We start from the raw sequence: 26,092 nt of genomic DNA on the forward strand, positions 1-26,092 counted from the left end.
TCGAGTTAAAAATTTTTTTAAAATTTTTTTCTGATTTTTTATTCTTTTTTAAATTTAAAGTATTATTTGAGTGAAAAGAAACTTATTGCAACAAATTTGCATTAAAAAATATCACATTTATAAATTTTGCTAAATTGTTCAAAAATGAGGAAAATTTTACATTTTCTCAAACAGGGTATGGAACTTGGTTCCTCGAATAACTTCTGGCACAGACATCTGAGGGCATGGCCGTCCAAGAAGAAAATGTAGCCATTGGTGCCATCTATCGACCACAGGTTAAAGATTGGCGATCCGTTGGATACCGACCGAGTTATAGGTAAAACTTGGTGAAAAAAAGAGCCTAATGAAATTTTCAACTTTTTAAAATTTTTCAATTTTTTCATAATATTTTATTCTTTTTTTGTTTAAAACATTATTTGAGTGAAGAGAAACCTATTGCAACCAATTGGCATTAAAATAAATCAATTTAAATTTTTTTGCAAAATTTCCCAAAAAAATCGTAAGGGGTAAGCCTTATGATTTTTTCGAGTTAAAAATTTTTTTTAATTTTTTTCTGATTTTTTATTCTTTTTTAAATTTAAAGTATTATTTGAGTGAAAAGAAACTTATTGCAACAAATTTGCATTAAAAAATATCACATTTATAAATTTTGCTAAATTGTTCAAAAATGAGGAAAATTTTACATTTTCTCAAACAGGGTATGGAACTTGGTTCCTCGAATAACTTCTGGCACAGACATCTGAGGGCATGGCCGTCCAAGAAGAAAATGTAGCCCTTGATGCCATCTATCGACCACATTTTAAAGATTGGCGATCCGTTAGATACCGCCCGAGTTATATGCAAAACTTGGTGGAAAAATGAGGAAAATTTTACATTTTCTCAAACAGGGTATGGAACTTGGTTCCTCGAATAACTTCTGGCACAGACATCTGAGGGCATGGCCATCCAAGAAGAAAATATAGCCATTGGTGCCATCTATCGACCACAGGTTAAAGATTGGCGATCCGTTAGATACCGCCCGAGTTATAGGTAAAACTTGGTGAAAAAATGAGCCTAATGAAATTTTCAACTTTTTAAAATTTTTCAATTTTTTTATAATATTTTATTCTTTTTTTGTTTAAAACATTATTTGAGTGAAAAGAAACCTTTTGCAACCAATTGGCATTAAAATAAATCAATTTAAATTTTTTTGCAAAATTTCCCAAAAAAAATCGTAAGGGGTAAGCCTTATGATTTTTTCGAGTTAAAAATTTTTTTAAAATTTTTTTCTGATTTTTTATTCTTTTTTAAATTTAAAGTATTATTTGAGTGAAAAGAAACTTATTGCAACAAATTTGCATTAAAAAATATCACATTTATAAATTTTGCTAAATTGTTCAAGAATGAGGAAAATTTTACATTTTCTCAAACAGGGTATGGAACTTGGTTCCTCGAATAACTTCTGGCACAGAGATCTGAGGGCATGGCCATCCAAGAAGAAAATGTAGCCATTGGTGCCATCTATCGACCACAGGTTAAAGATTGGCGATCCGTTAGATACCGCCCGAGTTATAGGCAAAACTTGGTGGAAAAATGAGGAAAATTTTACATTTTCTCAAACAGGGTATGGAACTTGGTTCCTTGAATAACTTCTCGCACAGACATCTGAGGGCATGGCCATCCAAGAAGAAAATGTAGCCATTGGTGCCATCTATCGACCACAGGTTAAAGATTGGCGATCCGTTAGATACCGCCCGAGTTATAGGTAAAACTTGGTGAAAAAATGAGCCTAATGAAATTTTCAACTTTTTAAAATTTTTCAATTTTTTTATAATATTTTATTCTTTTTTGGCAATTGGCATTAAAATAAATCAATTTAAATTTTTTTGCAAAATTTCCCAAAAAAAATCGTAAGGGGTAAGCCTTATGATTTTTTCGAGTTAAAAATTTTTTTTAATTTTTTTCTGATTTTTTATTCTTTTTTAAATTTAAAGTATTATTTGAGTGAAAAGAAACTTATTGCAACAAATTTGCATTAAAAAATATCACATTTATAAATTTTGCTAAATTGTTCAAAAATGAGGAAAATTTTACATTTTCTCAAACAGGGTATGGAACTTGGTTCCTCGAATAACTTCTGGCACAGACATCTGAGGGCATGGCCGTCCAAGAAGAAAATGTAGCCCTTGATGCCATCTATCGACCACAGGTTAAAGATTGGCGATCCGTTAGATACCGCCCGAGTTATAGGCAAAACTTGGTGGAAAAATGAGGAAAATTTTACATTTTCTCAAACAGGGTATGGAACTTGGTTCCTCGAATAACTTCTGGCACAGACATCTGAGGGCATGGCCATCCAAGAAGAAAATGTAGCCATTGGTGCCATCTATCGACCACAGGTTAAAGATTGGCGATCCGTTAGATACCGCCCGAGTTATAGGCAAAACTTGGTGGAAAAATGAGGAAAATTTTACATTTTCTCAAACAGGGTATGGAACTTGGTTCCTTGAATAACTTCTCGCACAGACATCTGAGGGCATGGCCATCCAAGAAGAAAATGTAGCCATTGGTGCCATCTATCGACCACAGGTTAAAGATTGGCGATCCGTTAGATACCGCCCGAGTTATAGGTAAAACTTGGTGAAAAAATGAGCCTAATGAAATTTTCAACTTTTTAAAATTTTTCAATTTTTTTATAATATTTTATTCTTTTTTGGCAATTGGCATTAAAATAAATCAATTTAAATTTTTTTGCAAAATTTCCCAAAAAAATCGTAAGGGGTAAGCCTTATGATTTTTTCGAGTTAAAAATTTTTTTTAATTTTTTTCTGATTTTTTATTCTTTTTTAAATTTAAAGTATTATTTGAGTGAAAAGAAACTTATTGCAACAAATTTGCATTAAAAAATATCACATTTATAAATTTTGCTAAATTGTTCAAAAATGAGGAAAATTTTACATTTTCTCAAACAGGGTATGGAACTTGGTTCCTCGAATAACTTCTGGCACAGACATCTGAGGGCATGGCCGTCCAAGAAGAAAATGTAGCCCTTGATGCCATCTATCGACCACATTTTAAAGATTGGCGATCCGTTAGATACCGCCCGAGTTATAGGCAAAACTTGGTGGAAAAATGAGGAAAATTTTACATTTTCTCAAACAGGGTATGGAACTTGGTTCCTTGAATAACTTCTCGCACAGACATCTGAGGGCATGGCCATCCAAGAAGAAAATGTAGCCATTGGTGCCATCTATCGACCACAGGTTAAAGATTGGCGATCCGTTAGATACCGCCCGAGTTATAGGTAAAACTTGGTGAAAAAATGAGCCTAATGAAATTTTCAACTTTTTAAAATTTTTCAATTTTTTTATAATATTTTATTCTTTTTTTGTTTAAAACATTATTTGAGTGAAAAGAAACCTATTGCAACCAATTGGCATTAAAATAAATCAATTTAAATTTTTTTGCAAAATTTCCCAAAAAAATCGTAAGGGTTAAGCCTTATGATTTTTTCGAGTTAAAATTTTTTTTTTAATTTTTTTCTGATTTTTTATTCTTTTTTAAATTTAAAGTATTATTTGAGTGAAAAGAAACTTATTGCAACAAATTTGCATTAAAAAATATCACATTTATAAATTTTGCTAAATTGTTCAAAAATGAGGAAAATTTTACATTTTCTCAAACAGGGTATGGAACTTGGTTCCTCGAATAACTTCTGGCACAGACATCTGAGGGCATGGCCGTCCAAGAAGAAAATGTAGCCCTTGATGCCATCTATCGACCACATTTTAAAGATTGGCGATCCGTTAGATACCGCCCGAGTTATAGGCAAAACTTGGTGGAAAAATGAGGAAAATTTTACATTTTCTCAAACAGGGTATGGAACTTGGTTCCTTGAATAACTTCTGGCACAGACATCTGAGGGCATGGCCATCCAAGAAGAAAATGTAGCCATTGGTGCCATCTATCGACCACAGGTTAAAGATTGGCGATCCGTTAGATACCGCCCGAGTTATAGGTAAAACTTGGTGAAAAAATGAGCCTAATGAAATTTTCAACTTTTTAAAATTTTTCAATTTTTTTATAATATTTTATTCTTTTTTTGTTTAAAACATTATTTGAGTGAAAAGAAACCTATTGCAACCAATTGGCATTAAAATAAATCAATTTAAATTGTTTTGCAAAATTTCCCAAAAAAAATCGTAAGGGGTAAGCCTTATGATTTTTTCGAGTTAAAATTTTTTTTTAATTTTTTTCTGATTTTTTATTCTTTTTTAAATTTAAAGTATTATTTGAGTGAAAAGAAACTTATTGCAACAAATTTGCATTAAAAAATATCACATTTATAAATTTTGCTAAATTGTTCAAAAATGAGGAAAATTTTACATTTTCTCAAACAGGGTATGGAACTTGGTTCCTCGAATAACTTCTGGCACAGACATCTGAGGGCATGGCCGTCCAAGAAGAAAATGTAGCCCTTGATGCCATCTATCGACCACATTTTAAAGATTGGCGATCCGTTAGATACCGCCCGAGTTATAGGCAAAACTTGGTGGAAAAATGAGGAAAATTTTACATTTTCTCAAACAGGGTATGGAACTTGGTTCCTCGAATAACTTCTAGCACAGACATCTGAGGGCATGGCCGTCCAAGAAGAAAATGTAGCCCTTGATGCCATCTAGCGACCACAGGTTAAAGATTGGCGATCCGTTAGATACCGCCCGAGTTATAGGTAAAACTTGGTGGAAAAATGAGTGTTCTTTCGCGGATTTTATTTCGGATAAGTTTTCTGTTAATAATTACCAGCCAGTTGTTTCGCTTTTAAAGAATGGAGAGAGCGCAAAAAGCCTTTTCGCCCCCTATTTATTGACTATTTACGGAACTTTAAGTTCCGCCCATCACTATCCGAAAGTGATTCCGCTCCTCCGACAAATCGCATGTCGGATGATTCGTCAAATGTAAATACTGTTCCAACATCCTCCCCCGCCTTGACGGAGGTCAAAACAGTTATCCGATCAGCACGTGTTGTCCTCTTTGTCGGTGGGCATCGGTAAGATGCAAACTTTCGTGATCGGTCGCGTTATTATCCCCTTCGCGGTCTTCAGTGTTACCACTCGCACGATCTGATCTTCCCCGGGGTGGACATGTACGATCCGTGCTAGAGGCCAACGAGTACAGGGTAGCGATTCGTCCATCAATATCACTAACCTGCCTGTAAGTATGTTGTTGCTGTTGCTACCCGGCCGTGTATAACTCTTTTGCATTTCTTGTAGATACTCGGTGGCCCAATGCTTCCAAAATCGTTGCACTAGCAGTTGCCACTTCTGAAGATCATCCAGGGTGCACGATTTCAGGTGAGTATAGTCCGGCTCGGGAACAGCATGCATCGATGTGCCGATTAAAAAGTGTGCCGGTGTTAGTGCCGCTAGTTCGCACAATAAGTAGCAATGACGTTCCGCTGCTGCTCGTCGTTGAACATCTCAAAAAGCTCCTTGAGCTCGCGTTCGGCTCCTTCAAAGTTTTTACCATTATCGGAATGGATGTGCGATGGTAGACCGCGTCGTGAAGCGAAACGTCGTAGTGCGGCTAAGAATCCTGCTGTTGTGAGGTCTCCCACGAGTTCAAGATGAACAGCCTTCGTGGTGAAACAAACGAATACGCACAGGTAGCTCTTAGTCGCTGCGGCTCTGCGATGCGCAGGCTTTAAATAGAACGGTCCGGCGTAGTCTACTCCCGTGGTGGAGAAAGGCCGGCTGGGTGTAATGCGTGATGTGGGAAGTTGACCAATAGGTTGCCGTGCCAGTGCGGGATCCTGGCGAATACATCGAAAGCAATTCCGCACGATGCCTTTCACTAATCGACGTCCGTCTAGTGGCCAATACTGCTCTCTCATCTGGGATAGTAGAAGTCTTCCGCCGGCATGCATAAGCTGTTCGTGGTAATGTTCAGCTACGAGACGTGTAAACTTATGCTGTTTAGGAAGCACCACGGGATGTTTCGATTGGTACGGCAACTGCGACAGTTTTAATCGTCCTCCCACTCGTATTATACCCTTCTCGTCGATAAAGGGGCTTAGTTTACGTAAAGATGACTGCTTCAGTAAAGCTTCTCCCTTTTTCATGTGCTTGATTTCGGGAGAGAAGGCATCTTGTTGTGCTAGTCTGCAAAGCACAGTTTTGGCGTCTTCTAAGTATTCTTTCGTGATGCTAAGTGGTGCTACGGTGTGGTTTGAAGATGGTTGTGTGCGCACCTTCTGTTGAGCATTACGCGCAAAACGTACGCAATACCCAATTATACGCACCAACCTAGAAAACGATGACGAAATATCGAACCATATATGAGTCGAGGTTGTAGCGATACCTGCACTCACCTGACGGATTTCTAGATCCACTCCGTCGATGGAATCAGGATTCGAGCTGGGCCATGACGATGAAGGAAGAGCTAGCCAATCCGGGCCGGAGTGCCACTGTCGACTCTTAAGGAAATTCGCTGCCGACATGCCGCGAGAGACCAAATCGGCAGGGTTGCTGGAACCAGGAACGTGTCGCCATTGTCGCGGATGAGAATAGCGCTGCACTTCAGCGACACGGTTCGCCACGAATGTCTTCCATGTATTGGGTGGAGATGCTATCCATTTCAGCGTTACAGTTGAATCAGACCAGAAGAAGGACTCGACGCTATCGATCTGCATCGCCTTCTGGACCCGGTGCTGGAGATGGGCGCCCAAAACAGCTGCGTTGAGTTCGAGTCTCGGCAGTGTGACGCGTTTAAGAGGTGCTACTCGGGACTTCGACGCCAGTAAGCTGATCCGTATTTCTCCTTCCGCGTTCTTACAACGCGCGTAGATACAGGCTCCGTAAGCTGCTTCGGAGGCGTCGGTGAATGTGTGGAGTTCTACTTGTGAATTAGGTAAAAGAACATGACGATTAGTTTTATACGTAGATAAAGATTGCCATTCATCACTAATCGTTGTCCATTTGTTGTAGATCTGCTCGGGAACGGGATCATCCCAGCCGGATTTCAGCAGCCATAATTCTTGCATCAGTAGCTTTGCACGGACCAATACAGGTGCAATCAGTCCAAGCGGGTCATACATCTTCGCGATGCATGACAGTATGGATCGCTTCGTTGAGGATGCTGATTCAACACAAACGTTCGAATCAAAGCACAGCTCATCAGATTCTGGTTTCCAGGAGATGCCGAGTGTTTTCACCGTTTCATTGGGAATGAACTGCAACGATGACTGGGTGCCGATTTGATCAGCACTTAAACCGCTGAGAACGCCTAGATGATTCGATGTCCACTTGCGTAACTCGAATCCACCTTTCGCAAGTAGATCCGATAGCTCCTGACGAAGACGGAAAGTATCTTCTACCGTGTTGGCACCACCAATGAAATCATCTACATAAAAGTTTCGTTTCAGGGCAGCTTGTGCATTCGAATAGTGTGCACCTTCATCATCTGCGAGCTGAAGCAAGGTGCGCGTAGCTAAGAATGATGATGGCGAAAGTCCGTACGTGACAGTGTTGAGTTCGAAAATCTGCATCGGGGCTTGTGGCGAAAAACGGAAAAAGATTCGAACCAATCGACGATCATCAGGATGCAACAAGATTTGTCGATACATTTTTGCTATGTCACCCACAAGCGCAACCTTGTATGTACGGAATCGTAAGATTATATCCAGCAAATCGTCTTGCACTATAGGACCAGTGCATAATATTTCGTTTAATGAATAACCCGAATTCATTTTTGCAGATCCGTCGAACACTACTCTCACTTTCGTTGTTGAGCTGGATGCTTTAAAAACGGGATGATGCGGTAAGTAGTAGGCCTGTTCCTCTTCTCTACTGACATTTATCGGCGACATATGGCCGAGCTCCAAATACTCCTTCATAAATTGGTGATAGTCCGCCTTTAGTTGTGGATCGCGTTCCAGCCTCCTTTCCAGCAACTCGAAGCGTCTCAATGCTGTTGCCTTGGACTGACCGAGCTTTACATTAAAGTCAGGCTGCCGAGGTAAACGTACGATATACCGACCCGATTTGTCACGTTGGGTGGTTTCCTTAAAAACTGTTTCGCATAGTTGTTCTTCAGGTGAGTAGCAATCTCTAACCTGCAACTCTTCCACATTCCAGAATCGTTCGAGCGATTCCTCTAGAGTGCTCATACAAACGATGGAAGCTGCATTAGAGGTTCCGTCAGCAGGATTCAAGGACGATGCTGAGCCGCTCACGACCCATCCGAACACACTTTCGATGAGGACAGGAAGGCCTGACGAGATTTTATGTTGTGCCCCGCTTTGGAAGAATTCATGGTAATGCCGGGCACCGAGGATGAGATCGAGCGGTGCCGACTTATGAAAATGGGGGTCAGCAAGCATAAAATTCGAGGGTATTTGCCAATCATTCGCGTGCACGTCATGTGCTGGCAAATTCCCTATCAAGTTTTCCACGATCAAAAAATCAGCGCTCAACTCATACGGACTCGTTCGTGATGAAACGTTGGCACGCACCGATTTTGTCACTGGTGTGGACGAATTCCCCGCTCCGATAAGGGCAATGTTAGTCGCATCGTACTTAAGCGCTAACCTATGAGCAAGCCGGCGGCTCATAAGATCAGGCTGAGAGCCACTATCTAAAAGTGCTCGCGCAGGATGAACGATACCGTGCGCGTCAACTATCCGAACTACGGCAGTTTGGAGAAAAACGTGATCGTACGTTTGCTTGCTCGCGTGTGCTGCTACGTAGTGTTCTTGTGTGTTCGCTAAGTGATCGTTAGTGTGATTTATGGAAGCATTTCGCGCAGCTGACGTGGTGGGCGCAGTGGGAAATGTGCCGTGTGAAAGGTGTTGTGAGTGTAATAGTGTGTGGTGCGCTAAATTGCAGTGTCGACACTTGTATTGCGAGGAGCAATCACGCGCTCGGTGATTGTACCGCAAGCAATTTAGGCAAATTCGTGCGCCTAAAGCTGATCGGTATCGTTGTGCAGGATCCATAGCAAGGAATCGCTGGCATCTCATAACGGCGTGAGGCATATTGCATACAGGGCAACTGTGAGGTTCTCTATCGGCGGTCGCAAAGCTCGTCGCGCGCGGGAAATTTTGACGTCGTGTGTGTGTGGTCTGCTCAGAGAGTGACGTATCGGGTTTGTTTACTAACAACGTTTCGAGTACTCTCATTCGACGTTGTAAGAATCACGTAGCGTGATTGTTGGCAGCTTGGTGCATAACAAATGCTCCAAGATACTACTCCAAGCGTCAGTATCTTCACCCAAGTGGTGGAGCGTATTTTTGTGGCGTTCAAATTCGTCAACCAGCTGATGCAGGGTCAACGCACCTTCGTGCTTGATCGGCTTCATGCTAAACATGGCCTGCAGATGACGCTTTTTTAGCAAATATTCATTGGAATATCTTGCAGTGATCATTTTCCAAGCTTGCTCATAATTTGCCGCACTGATTGTAATTGCCTCGATTACTTGCGCCGCTTCACCCTTCAACGCTGCGCGCAAGTAATGAAACTTTTGTATGGCGGGCAAATCTGTGTTGTCGTGTATGAGACACTCGAAAGTGTCCCTAAAGGTCAACCACTGCATGTAATCGCCATTGAATTCCGGGAGTGTGATGGTGGGCAATTTTATCCCCTTTAAGAAGCTGTTGCCTGTCCTTTGCTGCGCGGCTTCATTGCGCGAAATTTTCCTCATTTTCGCCTTCAATTCGCCTTCCAGATATATTAAGCGTGGCTCGAAATCCTGCCTCAACGCGTCGTTATGATCGGATTCTTCAACAGTGGTTGATGCATCTTCCAGCTGTTGTTGAATATTCTCCAAATCCTTTACCAACTGCTGGACTTTATCAAGTCGAATTTCCACGGCATTGGAGTCTCGCTCGGGATCAAATTCCCGCAAAAACTGTTCGTGTCGCACCAAAGTAGCGAGCAAAATCGTCCTTCGTGAAGCCAAAATTGTTTGAGCAGGCATTTTGGTACAAGCTGCGAAAAGTGCGTACTCGAGTGTAGTGTGATGAAATGCGAGCTACTGCCGAAATGCGCGCGCGTGGATTACGTTCTCTTATCGAAAAAATCGCGAGTATTTAGGTTGTAGAAATCCTGGTCACGGCACCAATGTTCTTTCGCGGATTTTATTTCGGATAAGTTTTCTGTTAATAATTACCAGCCAGTTGTTTCGCTTTTAAAGAATGGAGAGAGCGCAAAAAGCCTTTTCGCCCCCTATTTATTGACTATTTACGGAACTTTAAGTTCCGCCCATCACTATCCGAAAGTGATTCCGCTCCTCCGACAAATCGCATGTCGGATGATTCGTCAAATGTAAATACTGTTCCAACAATAAGCCTAATGAAATTTTCAACTTTTTAAAATTTTTCAATTTTTTCATAATATTTTATTCTTTTTTTGTTTAAAACATTATTTGAGTGAAAAGAAACCTATTGCAACCAATTGGCATTAAAATAAATCAATTTAAATTTTTTTGCAAAATTTCCCAAAAAAATCGTAAGGGGTAAGCCTTATGATTTTTTCGAGTTAAAATTTTTTTTTAATTTTTTTCTGATTTTTTATTCTTTTTTAAATTTAAAGTATTATTTGAGTGAAAAGAAACTTATTGCAACAAATTTGCATTAAAAAATATCACATTTATAAATTTTGCTAAATTGTTCAAAAATGAGGAAAATTTTACATTTTCTCAAACAGGGTATGGAACTTGGTTCCTCGAATAACTTCTGGCACAGACATCTGAGGGCATGGCCATCCAAGAAGAAAATGTAGCCCTTGATGCCATCTATCGACCACATTTTAAAGATTGGCGATCCGTTAGATACCGCCCGAGTTATAGGCAAAACTTGGTGGAAAAATGAGGAAAATTTTACATTTTCTCAAACAGGGTATGGAACTTGGTTCCTCGAATAACTTCTGGCACAGACATCTGAGGGCATGGCCATCCAAGAAGAAAATGTAGCCATTGGTGCCATCTATCGACCACAGGTTAAAGATTGGCGATCCGTTAGATACCGCCCGAGTTATAGGTAAAACTTGGTGAAAAAATGAGCCTAATGAAATTTTCAACTTTTTAAAATTTTTCAATTTTTTCATAATATTTTATTCTTTTTTTGTTTAAAACATTATTTGAGTGAAAAGAAACCTATTGCAACCAATTGGCATTAAAATAAATCAATTTAAATTTTTTTGCAAAATTTCCCAAAAAAAATCGTAAGGGGTAAGCCTTATGATTTTTTCGAGTTAAAAATTTTTTTTAATTTTTTTCTGATTTTTTATTCTTTTTTAAATTTAAAGTATTATTTGAGTGAAAAGAAACTTATTGCAACAAATTTGCATTAAAAAATATCACATTTATAAATTTTGCTAAATTGTTCAAAAATGAGGAAAATTTTACATTTTCTCAAACAGGGTATGGAACTTGGTTCCTCGAATAACTTCTGGCACAGACATCTGAGGGCATGGCCGTCCAAGAAGAAAATGTAGCCCTTGATGCCATCTATCGACCACATTTTAAAGATTGGCGATCCGTTAGATACCGCCCGAGTTATAGGCAAAACTTGGTGGAAAAATGAGGAAAATTTTACATTTTCTCAAACAGGGTATGGAACTTGGTTCCTCGAATAACTTCTGGCACAGACATCTGAGGGCATGGCCATCCAAGAAGAAAATGTAGCCATTGGTGCCATCTATCGACCACAGGTTAAAGATTGGCGATCCGTTAGATACCGCCCGAGTTATAGGTAAAACTTGGTGAAAAAATTAGCCTAATGAAATTTTCAACTTTTTAAAATTTTTCAATTTTTTCATAATATTTTATTCTTTTTTTGTTTAAAACATTATTTGAGTGAAAAGAAACCTATTGCAACCAATTGGCATTAAAATAAATCAATTTAAATTTTTTTGCAAAATTTCCCAAAAAAAATCGTAAGGGGTAAGCCTTATGATTTTTTCGAGTTAAAAATTTTTTTTAATTTTTTTCTGATTTTTTATTCTTTTTTAAATTTAAAGTATTATTTGAGTGAAAAGAAACTTATTGCAACAAATTTGCATTAAAAAATATCACATTTATAAATTTTGCTAAATTGTTCAAAAATGAGGAAAATTTTACATTTTCTCAAACAGGGTATGGAACTTGGTTCCTCGAATAACTTCTGGCACAGACATCTGAGGGCATGGCCGTCCAAGAAGAAAATGTAGCCCTTGATGCCATCTATCGACCACATTTTAAAGATTGGCGATCCGTTAGATACCGCCCGAGTTATAGGTAAAACTTGGTGAAAAAATGAGCCTAATGAAATTTTCAACTTTTTAAAATTTTTCAATTTTTTCATAATATTTTATTCTTTTTTTGTTTAAAACATTATTTGAGTGAAAAGAAACCTATTGCAACCAATTGGCATTAAAATAAATCAATTTAAATTTTTTTGCAAAATTTCCCAAAAAAATCGTAAGGGGTAAGCCTTATGATTTTTTCGAGTTAAAAATTTTTTTTAATTTTTTTCTGATTTTTTATTCTTTTTTAAATTTAAAGTATTATTTGAGTGAAAAGAAACTTATTGCAACAAATTTGCATTAAAAAATATCACATTTATAAATTTTGCTAAATTGTTCAAAAATGAGGAAAATTTTACATTTTCTCAAACAGGGTATGGAACTTGGTTCCTCGAATAACTTCTGGCACAGACATCTGAGGGCATGGCCGTCCAAGAAGAAAATGTAGCCCTTGATGCCATCTATCGACCACATTTTAAAGATTGGCGATCCGTTAGATACCGCCCGAGTTATAGGCAAAACTTGGTGGAAAAATGAGGAAAATTTTACATTTTCTCAAACAGGGTATGGAACTTGGTTCCTCGAATAACTTCTGGCACAGACATCTGAGGGCATGGCCATCCAAGAAGAAAATGTATCCATTGGTGCCATCTATCGACCACAGGTTAAAGATTGGCGATCCGTTAGATACCGCCCGAGTTATAGGTAAAACTTGGTGAAAAAATGAGCCTAATGAAATTTTCAACTTTTTAAAATTTTTCAATTTTTTCATAATATTTTATTCTTTTTTTGTTTAAAACATTATTTGAGTGAAAAGAAACCTATTGCAACCAATTGGCATTAAAATAAATCAATTTAAATTTTTTTGCAAAATTTCCCAAAAAAATCGTAAGGGGTAAGCCTTATGATTTTTTCGAGTTAAAAATTTTTTTAAAATTTTTTTCTGATTTTTTATTCTTTTTTAAATTTAAAGTATTATTTGAGTGAAAAGAAACTTATTGCAACAAATTTGCATTAAAAAATATCACATTTATAAATTTTGCTAAATTGTTCAAAAATGAGGAAAATTTTACATTTTCTCAAACAGGGTATGGAACTTGGTTCCTCGAATAACTTCTGGCACAGAGATCTGAGGGCATGGCCGTCCAAGAAGAAAATGTAGCCCTTGATGCCATCTATCGACCACATTTTAAAGATTGGCGATCCGTTAGATACCGCCCGAGTTATAGGCAAAACTTGGAGGAAAAATGAGGAAAATTTTACATTTTCTCAAACAGGGTATGGAACTTGGTTCCTCGAATAACTTCTGGCACAGACATCTGAGGGCATGGCCATCCAAGAAGAAAATGTAGCCATTGGTGCCATCTAGCGACCACAGGTTAAAGATTGGCGATCCGTTAGATACCGCCCGAGTTATAGGTAAAACTTGGTGGAAAAATGAGTGTTCTTTCGCGGATTTTATTTCGGATAAGTTTTCTGTTAATAATTACCAGCCAGTTGTTTCGCTTTTAAAGAATGGAGAGAGCGCAAAAAGCCTTTTCGCCCCCTATTTATTGACTATTTACGGAACTTTAAGTTCCGCCCATCACTATCCGAAAGTGATTCCGCTCCTCCGACAAATCGCATGTCGGATGATTCGTCAAATGTAAATACTGTTCCAACATCCTCCCCCGCCTTGACGGAGGTCAAAACAGTTATCCGATCAGCACGTGTTGTCCTCTTTGTCGGTGGGCATCGGTAAGATGCAAACTTTCGTGATCGGTCGCGTTATTATCCCCTTCGCGGTCTTCAGTGTTACCACTCGCACGATCTGATCTTCCCCGGGGTGGACATGTACGATCCGTGCTAGAGGCCAACGAGTACAAGGTAGCGATTCGTCCATCAATATCACTAACCTGCCTGTAAGTATGTTGTTGCTGTTGCTACCCGGCCGTGTATAACTCTTTTGCATTTCTTGTAGATACTCGGTGGCCCAATGCTTCCAAAATCGTTGCACTAGCAGTTGCCACTTCTGAAGATCATCCAGGGTGCACGATTTCAGGTGAGTATAGTCCGGCTCGGGAACAGCATGCATCGATGTGCCGATTAAAAAGTGTGCCGGTGTTAGTGCCGCTAGTTCGCACAATAAGTAGCAATGACGTTCCGCTGCTGCTCGTCGTTGAACATCTCAAAAAGCTCCTTGAGCTCGCGTTCGGCTCCTTCAAAGTTTTTACCATTATCGGAATGGATGTGCGATGGTAGACCGCGTCGTGAAGCGAAACGTCGTAGTGCGGCTAAGAATCCTGCTGTTGTGAGGTCTCCCACGAGTTCAAGATGAACAGCCTTCGTGGTGAAACAAACGAATACGCACAGGTAGCTCTTAGTCGCTGCGGCTCTGCGATGCGCAGGCTTTAAATAGAACGGTCCGGCGTAGTCTACTCCCGTGGTGGAGAAAGGCCGGCTGGGTGTAATGCGTGATGTGGGAAGTTGACCAATAGGTTGCCGTGCCAGTGCGGGATCCTGGCGAATACATCGAAAGCAATTCCGCACGATGCCTTTCACTAATCGACGTCCGTCTAGTGGCCAATACTGCTCTCTCATCTGGGATAGTAGAAGTCTTCCGCCGGCATGCATAAGCTGTTCGTGGTAATGTTCAGCTACGAGACGTGTAAACTTATGCTGTTTAGGAAGCACCACGGGATGTTTCGATTGGTACGGCAACTGCGACAGTTTTAATCGTCCTCCCACTCGTATTATACCCTTCTCGTCGATAAAGGGGCTTAGTTTACGTAAAGATGACTGCTTCAGTAAAGCTTCTCCCTTTTTCATGTGCTTGATTTCGGGAGAGAAGGCATCTTGTTGTGCTAGTCTGCAAAGCACAGTTTTGGCGTCTTCTAAGTATTCTTTCGTGATGCTAAGTGGTGCTACGGTGTGGTTTGAAGATGGTTGTGTGCGCGCCTTCTGTTGAGTATTACGCGCAAAACGTACGCAATACCCAATTATACGCACCAACCTAGAAAACGATGACGAAATATCGAACCATATATGAGTCGAGGTTGTAGCGATACCTGCACTCACCTGACGGATTTCTAGATCCACTCCGTCGATGGAATCAGGATTCGAGCTGGGCCATGACGATGAAGGAAGAGCTAGCCAATCCGGGCCGGAGTGCCACTGTCGACTCTTAAGGAAATTCGCTGCCGACATGCCGCGAGAGACCAAATCGGCAGGGTTGCTGGAACCAGGAACGTGTCGCCATTGTCGCGGATGAGAATAGCGCTGCACTTCAGCGACACGGTTCGCCACGAATGTCTTCCATGTATTGGGTGGAGATGCTATCCATTTCAGCGTTACAGTTGAATCAGACCAGAAGAAGGACTCGACGCTATCGATCTGCATCGCCTTCTGGACCCGGTGCTGGAGATGGGCGCCCAAAACAGCTGCGTTGAGTTCGAGTCTCGGCAGTGTGACGCGTTTAAGAGGTGCTACTCGGGACTTCGACGCCAGTAAGCTGATCCGTATTTCTCCTTCCGCGTTCTTACAACGCGCGTAGATACAGGCTCCGTAAGCTGCTTCGGAGGCGTCGGTGAATGTGTGGAGTTCTACTTGTGAATTAGGTAAAAGAACATGACGAATAGTTTTATACGTAGATAAAGATTGCCATTCATCACTAATCGTTGTCCATTTGTTGTAGATCTGCTCGGGAACGGGATCATCCCAGCCGGATTTCAGCAGCCATAATTCTTGCATCAGTAGCTTTGCACGGACCAATACAGGTGCAATCAGTCCAAGCGGGTCATACATCTTCGCGATGCATGACAGTATGGATCGCTTCGTTGAGGATGCTGATTCAACACAAACGTTCGAATCAAAGCACAGCTCATCAGATTCTGGTTTCCAGGAGATGCCGAGTGTTTTCACCGTTTCATTGGGAATGAACTGCAACGATGACTGGGTGCCGATTTGATCAGCACTTAAACCGCTGAGAACGCCTAGATGATTCGATGTCCACTTGCGTAACTCGAATCCACCTTTCGCAAGTAGATTCGATAGCTCCTGACGAAGACGGAAAGTATCTTCTACCGTGTTGGCACCACCAATGAAATCATCTACATAAAAGTTTCGTTTCAGGGCAGCTTGTGCATTCGAATAGTGTGCACCTTCATCATCTGCGAGCTGAAGCAAGGTGCGCGTAGCTAAGAATGATGATGGCGAAAGTCCGTACGTGACAGTGTTGAGTTCGAAAATCTGCATCGGGGCTTGTGGCGAAAAACGGAAAAAGATTCGAACCAATCGACGATCATCAGGATGCAACAAGATTTGTCGATACATTTTTGCTATGTCACCCACAAGCGCAACCTTGTATGTACGGAATCGTAAGATTATATCCAGCAAATCGTCTTGCACTATAGGACCAGTGCATAATATTTCGTTTAATGAATAACCCGAATTCATTTTTGCAGATCCGTCGAACACTACTCTCACTTTCGTTGTTGAGCTGGATGCTTTAAAAACGGGATGATGCGGTAAGTAGTAGGCCTGTTCCTCTTCTCTACTGACATTTATCGGCGACATATGGCCGAGCTCCAAATACTCCTTCATAAATTGGTGATAGTCCGCCTTTAGTTGTGGATCGCGTTCCAGCCTCCTTTCCAGCAACTCGAAGCGTCTCAATGCTGTTGCCTTGGACTGACCGAGCTTTACATTAAAGTCAGGCTGCCGAGGTAAACGTACGATATACCGACCCGATTTGTCACGTTGGGTGGTTTCCTTAAAAACTGTTTCGCATAGTTGTTCTTCAGGTGAGTAGCAATCTCTAACCTGCAACTCTTCCACATTCCAGAATCGTTCGAGCGATTCCTCTAGAGTGCTCATACAAACGATGGAAGCTGCATTAGAGGTTCCGTCAGCAGGATTCAAGGACGATGCTGAGCCGCTCACGACCCATCCGAACACACTTTCGATGAGGACAGGAAGGCCTGACGAGATTTTATGTTGTGCCCCGCTTTGGAAGAATTCATGGTAATGCCGGGCACCGAGGATGAGATCGAGCGGTGCCGACTTATGAAAATGGGGGTCAGCAAGCATAAAATTCGAGGGTATTTGCCAATCATTCGCGTGCACGTCATGTGCTGGCAAATTCCCTATCAAGTTTTCCACGATCAAAAAATCAGCGCTCAACTCATACGGACTCGTTCGTGATGAAACGTTGGCACGCACCGATTTTGTCACTGGTGTGGACGAATTCCCCGCTCCGATAAGGGCAATGTTAGTCGCATCGTACTTAAGCGCTAACCTATGAGCAAGCCGGCGGCTCATAAGATCAGGCTGAGAGCCACTATCTAAAAGTGCTCGCGCAGGATGAACGATACCGTGCGCGTCAACTATCCGAACTACGGCAGTTTGGAGAAAAACGTGATCGTACGTTTGCTTGCTCGCGTGTGCTGCTACGTAGTGTTCTTGTGTGTTCGCTAAGTGATCGTTAGTGTGATTTATGGAAGCATTTCGCGCAGCTGACGTGGTGGGCGCAGTGGGAAATGTGCCGTGTGAAAGGTGTTGTGAGTGTAATAGTGTGTGGTGCGCTAAATTGCAGTGTCGACACTTGTATTGCGAGGAGCAATCACGCGCTCGGTGATTGTACCGCAAGCAATTTAGGCAAATTCGTGCGCCTAAAGCTGATCGGTATCGTTGTGCAGGATCCATAGCAAGGAATCGCTGGCATCTCATAACGGCGTGAGGCATATTGCATACAGGGCAACTGTGAGGTTCTCTATCGGCGGTCGCAAAGCTCGTCGCGCGCGGGAAATTTTGACGTCGTGTGTGTGTGGTCTGCTCAGAGAGTGACGTATCGGGTTTGTTTACTAACAACGTTTCGAGTACTCTCATTCGACGTTGTAAGAATCACGTAGCGTGATTGTTGGCAGCTTGGTGCATAACAAATGCTCCAAGATACTACTCCAAGCGTCAGTATCTTCACCCAAGTGGTGGAGCGTATTTTTGTGGCGTTCAAATTCGTCAACCAGCTGATGCAGGGTCAACGCACCTTCGTGCTTGATCGGCTTCATGCTAAACATGGCCTGCAGATGACGCTTTTTTAGCAAATATTCATTGGAATATCTTGCAGTGATCATTTTCCAAGCTTGCTCATAATTTGCCGCACTGATTGTAATTGCCTCGATTACTTGCGCCGCTTCACCCTTCAACGCTGCGCGCAAGTAATGAAACTTTTGTATGGCGGGCAAATCTGTGTTGTCGTGTATGAGACACTCGAAAGTGTCCCTAAAGGTCAACCACTGCATGTAATCGCCATTGAATTCCGGGAGTGTGATGGTGGGCAATTTTATCCCCTTTAAGAAGCTGTTGCCTGTCCTTTGCTGCGCGGCTTCATTGCGCGAAATTTTCCTCATTTTCGCCTTCAATTCGCCTTCCAGATATATTAAGCGTGGCTCGAAATCCTGCCTCAACGCGTCGTTATGATCGGATTCTTCAACAGTGGTTGATGCATCTTCCAGCTGTTGTTGAATATTCTCCAAATCCTTTACCAACTGCTGGACTTTATCAAGTCGAATTTCCACGGCATTGGAGTCTCGCTCGGGATCAAATTCCCGCAAAAACTGTTCGTGTCGCACCAAAGTAGCGAGCAAAATCGTCCTTCGTGAAGCCAAAATTGTTTGAGCAGGCATTTTGGTACAAGCTGCGAAAAGTGCGTACTCGAGTGTAGTGTGATGAAATGCGAGCTACTGCCGAAATGCGCGCGCGTGGATTACGTTCTCTTATCGAAAAAATCGCGAGTATTTAGGTTGTAGAAATCCTGGTCACGGCACCAATGTTCTTTCGCGGATTTTATTTCGGATAAGTTTTCTGTTAATAATTACCAGCCAGTTGTTTCGCTTTTAAAGAATGGAGAGAGCGCAAAAAGCCTTTTCGCCCCCTATTTATTGACTATTTACGGAACTTTAAGTTCCGCCCATCACTATCCGAAAGTGATTCCGCTCCTCCGACAAATCGCATGTCGGATGATTCGTCAAATGTAAATACTGTTCCAACAATAAGCCTAATGAAATTTTCAACTTTTTAAAATTTTTCAATTTTTTCATAATATTTTATTCTTTTTTTGTTTAAAACATTATTTGAGTGAAAAGAAACCTATTGCAACCAATTGGCATTAAAATAAATCAATTTAAATTTTTTTGCAAAATTTCCCAAAAAAATCGTAAGGGGTAAGCCTTATGATTTTTTCGAGTTAAAATTTTTTTTTAATTTTTTTCTGATTTTTTATTCTTTTTTAAATTTAAAGTATTATTTGAGTGAAAAGAAACTTATTGCAACAAATTTGCATTAAAAAATATCACATTTATAAATTTTGCTAAATTGTTCAAAAATGAGGAAAATTTTACATTTTCTCAAACAGGGTATGGAACTTGGTTCCTCGAATAACTTCTGGCACAGACATCTGAGGGCATGGCCATCCAAGAAGAAAATGTAGCCCTTGATGCCATCTATCGACCACATTTTAAAGATTGGCGATCCGTTAGATACCGCCCGAGTTATAGGCAAAACTTGGTGGAAAAATGAGGAAAATTTTACATTTTCTCAAACAGGGTATGGAACTTGGTTCCTCGAATAACTTCTGGCACAGACATCTGAGGGCATGGCCATCCAAGAAGAAAATGTAGCCATTGGTGCCATCTATCGACCACAGGTTAAAGATTGGCGATCCGTTAGATACCGCCCGAGTTATAGGTAAAACTTGGTGAAAAAATGAGCCTAATGAAATTTTCAACTTTTTAAAATTTTTCAATTTTTTCATAATATTTTATTCTTTTTTTGTTTAAAACATTATTTGAGTGAAAAGAAACCTATTGCAACCAATTGGCATTAAAATAAATCAATTTAAATTTTTTTGCAAAATTTCCCAAAAAAAATCGTAAGGGGTAAGCCTTATGATTTTTTCGAGTTAAAAATTTTTTTTAATTTTTTTCTGATTTTTTATTCTTTTTTAAATTTAAAGTATTATTTGAGTGAAAAGAAACTTATTGCAACAAATTTGCATTAAAAAATATCACATTTATAAATTTTGCTAAATTGTTCAAAAATGAGGAAAATTTTACATTTTCTCAAACAGGGTATGGAACTTGGTTCCTCGAATAACTTCTGGCACAGACATCTGAGGGCATGGCCGTCCAAGAAGAAAATGTAGCCCTTGATGCCATCTATCGACCACATTTTAAAGATTGGCGATCCGTTAGATACCGCCCGAGTTATAGGCAAAACTTGGTGGAAAAATGAGGAAAATTTTACATTTTCTCAAACAGGGTATGGAACTTGGTTCCTCGAATAACTTCTGGCACAGACATCTGAGGGCATGGCCATCCAAGAAGAAAATGTAGCCATTGGTGCCATCTATCGACCACAGGTTAAAGATTGGCGATCCGTTAGATACCGCCCGAGTTATAGGTAAAACTTGGTGAAAAAATTAGCCTAATGAAATTTTCAACTTTTTAAAATTTTTCAATTTTTTCATAATATTTTATTCTTTTTTTGTTTAAAACATTATTTGAGTGAAAAGAAACCTATTGCAACCAATTGGCATTAAAATAAATCAATTTAAATTTTTTTGCAAAATTTCCCAAAAAAAATCGTAAGGGGTAAGCCTTATGATTTTTTCGAGTTAAAAATTTTTTTTAATTTTTTTCTGATTTTTTATTCTTTTTTAAATTTAAAGTATTATTTGAGTGAAAAGAAACTTATTGCAACAAATTTGCATTAAAAAATATCACATTTATAAATTTTGCTAAATTGTTCAAAAATGAGGAAAATTTTACATTTTCTCAAACAGGGTATGGAACTTGGTTCCTCGAATAACTTCTGGCACAGACATCTGAGGGCATGGCCGTCCAAGAAGAAAATGTAGCCCTTGATGCCATCTATCGACCACATTTTAAAGATTGGCGATCCGTTAGATACCGCCCGAGTTATAGGTAAAACTTGGTGAAAAAATGAGCCTAATGAAATTTTCAACTTTTTAAAATTTTTCAATTTTTTCATAATATTTTATTCTTTTTTTGTTTAAAACATTATTTGAGTGAAAAGAAACCTATTGCAACCAATTGGCATTAAAATAAATCAATTTAAATTTTTTTGCAAAATTTCCCAAAAAAATCGTAAGGGGTAAGCCTTATGATTTTTTCGAGTTAAAAATTTTTTTTAATTTTTTTCTGATTTTTTATTCTTTTTTAAATTTAAAGTATTATTTGAGTGAAAAGAAACTTATTGCAACAAATTTGCATTAAAAAATATCACATTTATAAATTTTGCTAAATTGTTCAAAAATGAGGAAAATTTTACATTTTCTCAAACAGGGTATGGAACTTGGTTCCTCGAATAACTTCTGGCACAGACATCTGAGGGCATGGCCGTCCAAGAAGAAAATGTAGCCCTTGATGCCATCTATCGACCACATTTTAAAGATTGGCGATCCGTTAGATACCGCCCGAGTTATAGGCAAAACTTGGTGGAAAAATGAGGAAAATTTTACATTTTCTCAAACAGGGTATGGAACTTGGTTCCTCGAATAACTTCTGGCACAGACATCTGAGGGCATGGCCATCCAAGAAGAAAATGTATCCATTGGTGCCATCTATCGACCACAGGTTAAAGATTGGCGATCCGTTAGATACCGCCCGAGTTATAGGTAAAACTTGGTGAAAAAATGAGCCTAATGAAATTTTCAACTTTTTAAAATTTTTCAATTTTTTCATAATATTTTATTCTTTTTTTGTTTAAAACATTATTTGAGTGAAAAGAAACCTATTGCAACCAATTGGCATTAAAATAAATCAATTTAAATTTTTTTGCAAAATTTCCCAAAAAAAATCGTAAGGGGTAAGCCTTATGATTTTTTCGAGTTAAAAATTTTTTTAAATTTTTTTCTGATTTTTTATTCTTTTTTAAATTTAAAGAATTATTTGAGTGAAAAGAAACTTATTGCAACAAATTTGCATTAAAAAATATCACATTTATAAATTTTGCTAAATTGTTCAAAAATGAGGAAAATTTTACATTTTCTCAAACAGGGTATGGAACTTGGTTCCTCGAATAACTTCTGGCACAGACATCTGAGGGCATGGCCGTCCAAGAAGAAAATGTAGCCCTTGATGCCATCTATCGACCACATTTTAAAGATTGGCGATCCGTTAGATCCTGCCCGAGTTATAGGCAAAACTTGGTGGAAAAATGAGGAAAATTTTACATTTTCTCAAACAGGGTATGGAACTTGGTTCCTCGAATAACTTCTGGCACAGACATCTGAGGGCATGGCCATCCAAGAAGAAAATGTAGCCATTGGTGCCATCTATCGACCACAGGTTAAAGATTGGCGATCCGTTAGATACCGCCCGAGTTATAGGTAAAACTTGGTGAAAAAATGAGCCTAATGAAATTTTCAACTTTTTAAAATTTTTCAATTTTTTCATAATATTTTATTCTTTTTTTGTTTAAAACATTATTTGAGTGAAAAGAAACCTATTGCAACCAATTGGCATTAAAATAAATCAATTTAAATTTTTTTGCAAAATTTCCCAAAAAAAATCGTAAGGGGTAAGCCTTATGATTTTTTCGAGTTAAAATTTTTTTTTAATTTTTTTCTGATTTTTTATTCTTTTTTAAATTTAAAGTATTATTTGAGTGAAAAGAAACTTATTGCAACAAATTTGCATTAAAAAATATCACATTTATAAATTTTGCTAAATTGTTCAAAAATGAGGAAAATTTTACATTTTCTCAAACAGGGTATGGAACTTGGTTCCTCGAATAACTTCTGGCACAGACATCTGAGGGCATGGCCGTCCAAGAAGAAAATGTAGCCCTTGATGCCATCTATCGACCACATTTTAAAGATTGGCGATCCGTTAGATACCGCCCGAGTTATAGGCAAAACTTGGTGGAAAAATGAGGAAAATTTTACATTTTCTCAAACAGGGTATGGAACTTGGTTCCTCGAATAACTTCTGGCACAGACATCTGAGGGCATGGCCATCCAAGAAGAAAATGTAGCCATTGGTGCCATCTATCGACCACAGGTTAAAGATTGGCGATCCGTTAGATACCGCCCGAGTTATAGGTAAAACTTGGTGAAAAAATGAGCCTAATGAAATTTTCAACTTTTTAAAATTTTTCAATTTTTTCATAATATTTTATTCTTTTTTTGTTTAAAACATTATTTGAGTGAAAAGAAACCTATTGCAACCAATTGGCATTAAAATAAATCAATTTAAATTTTTTTGCAAAATTTCCCAAAAAAATCGTAAGGGGTAAGCCTTATGATTTTTTCGAGTTAAAAATTTTTTTTAATTTTTTTCTGATTTTTTATTCTTTTTTAAATTTAAAGTATTATTTGAGTGAAAAGAAACTTATTGCAACAAATTTGCATTAAAAAATATCACATTTATAAATTTTGCTAAATTGTTCAAAAATGAGGAAAATTTTACATTTTCTCAAACAGGGTATGGAACTTGGTTCCTCGAATAACTTCTGGCACAGACATCTGAGGGCATGGCCGTCCAAGAAGAAAATGTAGCCCTTGATGCCATCTATCGACCACATTTTAAAGATTGGCGATCCGTTAGATACCGCCCGAGTTATAGGCAAAACTTGGTGGAAAAATGAGGAAAATTTTACATTTTCTCAAACAGGGTATGGAACTTGGTTCCTCGAATAACTTCTGGCACAGACATCTGAGGGCATGGCCATCCAAGAAGAAAATGTAGCCATTGGTGCCATCTATCGACCACAGGTTAAAGATTGGCGATCCGTTAGATACCGCCCGAGTTATAGGTAAAACTTGGTGAAAAAATGAGCCTAATGAAATTTTCAACTTTTTAAAATTTTTCAATTTTTTCATAATATTTTATTCTTTTTTTGTTTAAAACATTATTTGAGTGAAAAGAAACCTATTGCAACCAATTGGCATTAAAATAAATCAATTTAAATTTTTTTGCAAAATTTCCCAAAAAAATCGTAAGGGGTAAGCCTTATGATTTTTTCGAGTTAAAAATTTTTTTAAATTTTTTTCTGATTTTTTATTCTTTTTTAAATTTAAAGTATTATTTGAGTGAAAAGAAACTTATTGCAACAAATTTGCATTAAAAAATATCACATTTATAAATTTTGCTAAATTGTTCAAAAATGAGGAAAATTTTACATTTTCTCAAACAGGGTATGGAACTTGGTTCCTCGAATAACTTCTGGCACAGACATCTGAGGGCATGGCCGTCCAAGAAGAAAATGTAGCCCTTGATGCCATCTATCGACCACATTTTAAAGATTGGCGATCCGTTAGATACCGCCCGAGTTATAGGCAAAACTTGGTGGAAAAATGAGGAAAATTTTACATTTTCTCAAACAGGGTATGGAACTTGGTTCCTCGAATAACTTCTGGCACAGACATCTGAGGGCATGGCCATCCAAGAAGAAAATGTAGCCATTGGTGCCATCTATCGACCACAGGTTAAAGATTGGCGATCCGTTAGATACCGCCCGAGTTATAGGTAAAACTTGGTGAAAAAATGAGCCTAATGAAATTTTCAACTTTTTAAAATTTTTCAATTTTTTCATAATATTTTATTCTTTTTTTGTTTAAAACATTATTTGAGTGAAAAGAAACCTATTGCAACCAATTGGCATTAAAATAAATCAATTTAAATTTTTTTGCAAAATTTCCCAAAAAAATCGTAAGGGGTAAGCCTTATGATTTTTTCGAGTTAAAAATTTTTTTAAATTTTTTTCTGATTTTTTATTCTTTTTTAAATTTAAAGTATTATTTGAGTGAAAAGAAACTTATTGCAACAAATTTGCATTAAAAAATATCACATTTATAAATTTTGCTAAATTGTTCAAAAATGAGGAAAATTTTACATTTTCTCAAACAGGGTATGGAACTTGGTTCCTCGAATAACTTCTGGCACAGACATCTGAGGGCATGGCCGTCCAAGAAGAAAATGTAGCCCTTGATGCCATCTATCGACCACATTTTAAAGATTGGCGATCCGTTAGATACCGCCCGAGTTATAGGCAAAATTTGGTGGAAAAATGAGGAAAATTTTACATTTTCTCAAACAGGGTATGGAACTTGGTTCCTCGAATAACTTCTGGCACAGACATCTGAGGGCATGGCCATCCAAGAAGAAAATGTAGCCATTGGTGCCATCTATCGACCACAGGTTAAAGATTGGCGATCCGTTAGATACCGCCCGAGTTATAGGTAAAACTTGGTGAAAAAATGAGCCTAATGAAATTTCAACTTTTTAAAATTTTTCAATTTTTTCATAATATTTTATTCTTTTTTTGTTTAAAACATTATTTGAGTGAAAAGAAACCTATTGCAACCAATTGGCATTAAAATAAATCAATTTAATTTTTTTTGCAAAATTTCCCAAAAAAAATCGTAAGGGGTAAGCCTTATGATTTTTTCGAGTTAAAAATTTTTTTTAATTTTTTTTCTGATTTTTTATTCTTTTTTAAATTTAAAGTATTATTTGAGTGAAAAGAAACTTATTGCAACAAATTTGCATTAAAAAATATCACATTTATAAATTTTGCTAAATTGTTCAAAAATGAGGAAAATTTTACATTTCTCAAACAGGGTATGGAACTTGGTTCCTCGAATAACTTCTGGCACAGACATCTGAGGGCATGGCCGTCCAAGAAGAAAATGTAGCCCTTGATGCCATCTATCGACCACATTTTAAAGATTGGCGATCCGTTAGATACCGCCCGAGTTATAGGCAAAACTTGGTGGAAAAATGAGGAAAATTTTACATTTTCTCAAACAGGGTATGGAACTTGGTTCCTCG

The 26,092-nt window shown here is 38.6% G+C and overlaps 2 protein-coding genes across 2 annotated transcripts; both read right to left on the reverse strand.

The window, feature by feature from the left end:
- Positions 1-5,404: 5,404 nt before the first annotated feature.
- LOC125772316 (uncharacterized) lies at positions 5,405-7,525 on the reverse strand. The gene is made up of 2 exons (XM_049443886.1): positions 6,350-7,525; positions 5,405-6,232 (listed from the first exon to the last, which is right to left on the reverse strand). The coding sequence occupies exons 1-2, from the start codon at positions 7,523-7,525 to the stop codon at positions 5,405-5,407; spliced, it is 2,004 nt and encodes a 667-aa protein (XP_049299843.1).
- A 7,181-nt stretch (positions 7,526-14,706) lies between these two features.
- LOC125771339 (uncharacterized) lies at positions 14,707-16,075 on the reverse strand. The gene is made up of 2 exons (XM_049441878.1): positions 15,318-16,075; positions 14,707-15,252 (listed from the first exon to the last, which is right to left on the reverse strand). Exons 1-2 carry the CDS (start codon positions 16,041-16,043, stop codon positions 15,211-15,213), a joined length of 768 nt encoding a protein of 255 aa, XP_049297835.1. The 5' UTR covers positions 16,044-16,075; the 3' UTR covers positions 14,707-15,210.
- Between the last annotated feature and the right edge of the window lie 10,017 nt (positions 16,076-26,092).

The sequence above is a fragment of the Anopheles funestus genome, chromosome 3RL (assembly GCF_943734845.2).
Source record: "Anopheles funestus chromosome 3RL, idAnoFuneDA-416_04, whole genome shotgun sequence".
Lineage (NCBI taxonomy): Eukaryota > Metazoa > Arthropoda > Insecta > Diptera > Culicidae > Anopheles > Anopheles funestus.

Excerpts from the sequence above, each read along its gene's own strand:
- LOC125772316 (XM_049443886.1), bottom strand. The coding sequence starts at position 7,525 with ATGCAGATTTTCGAACTCAACACTGTCACGTACGGACTTTCGCCATCA. Across the intron at positions 6,233-6,349 it reads TGGATCTAGAAATCCGTCAG|AAGGTGCGCACACAACCATC; the intron begins GTGAGTGCAGGT and ends AATGCTCAACAG.
- LOC125771339 (XM_049441878.1), bottom strand. The coding sequence starts at position 16,043 with ATGTATGACCCGCTTGGACTGATTGCACCTGTATTGGTCCGTGCAAAG. Across the intron at positions 15,253-15,317 it reads TGGATCTAGAAATCCGTCAG|GTTGGTGCGTATAATTGGGT; the intron begins GTGAGTGCAGGT and ends ATCGTTTTCTAG.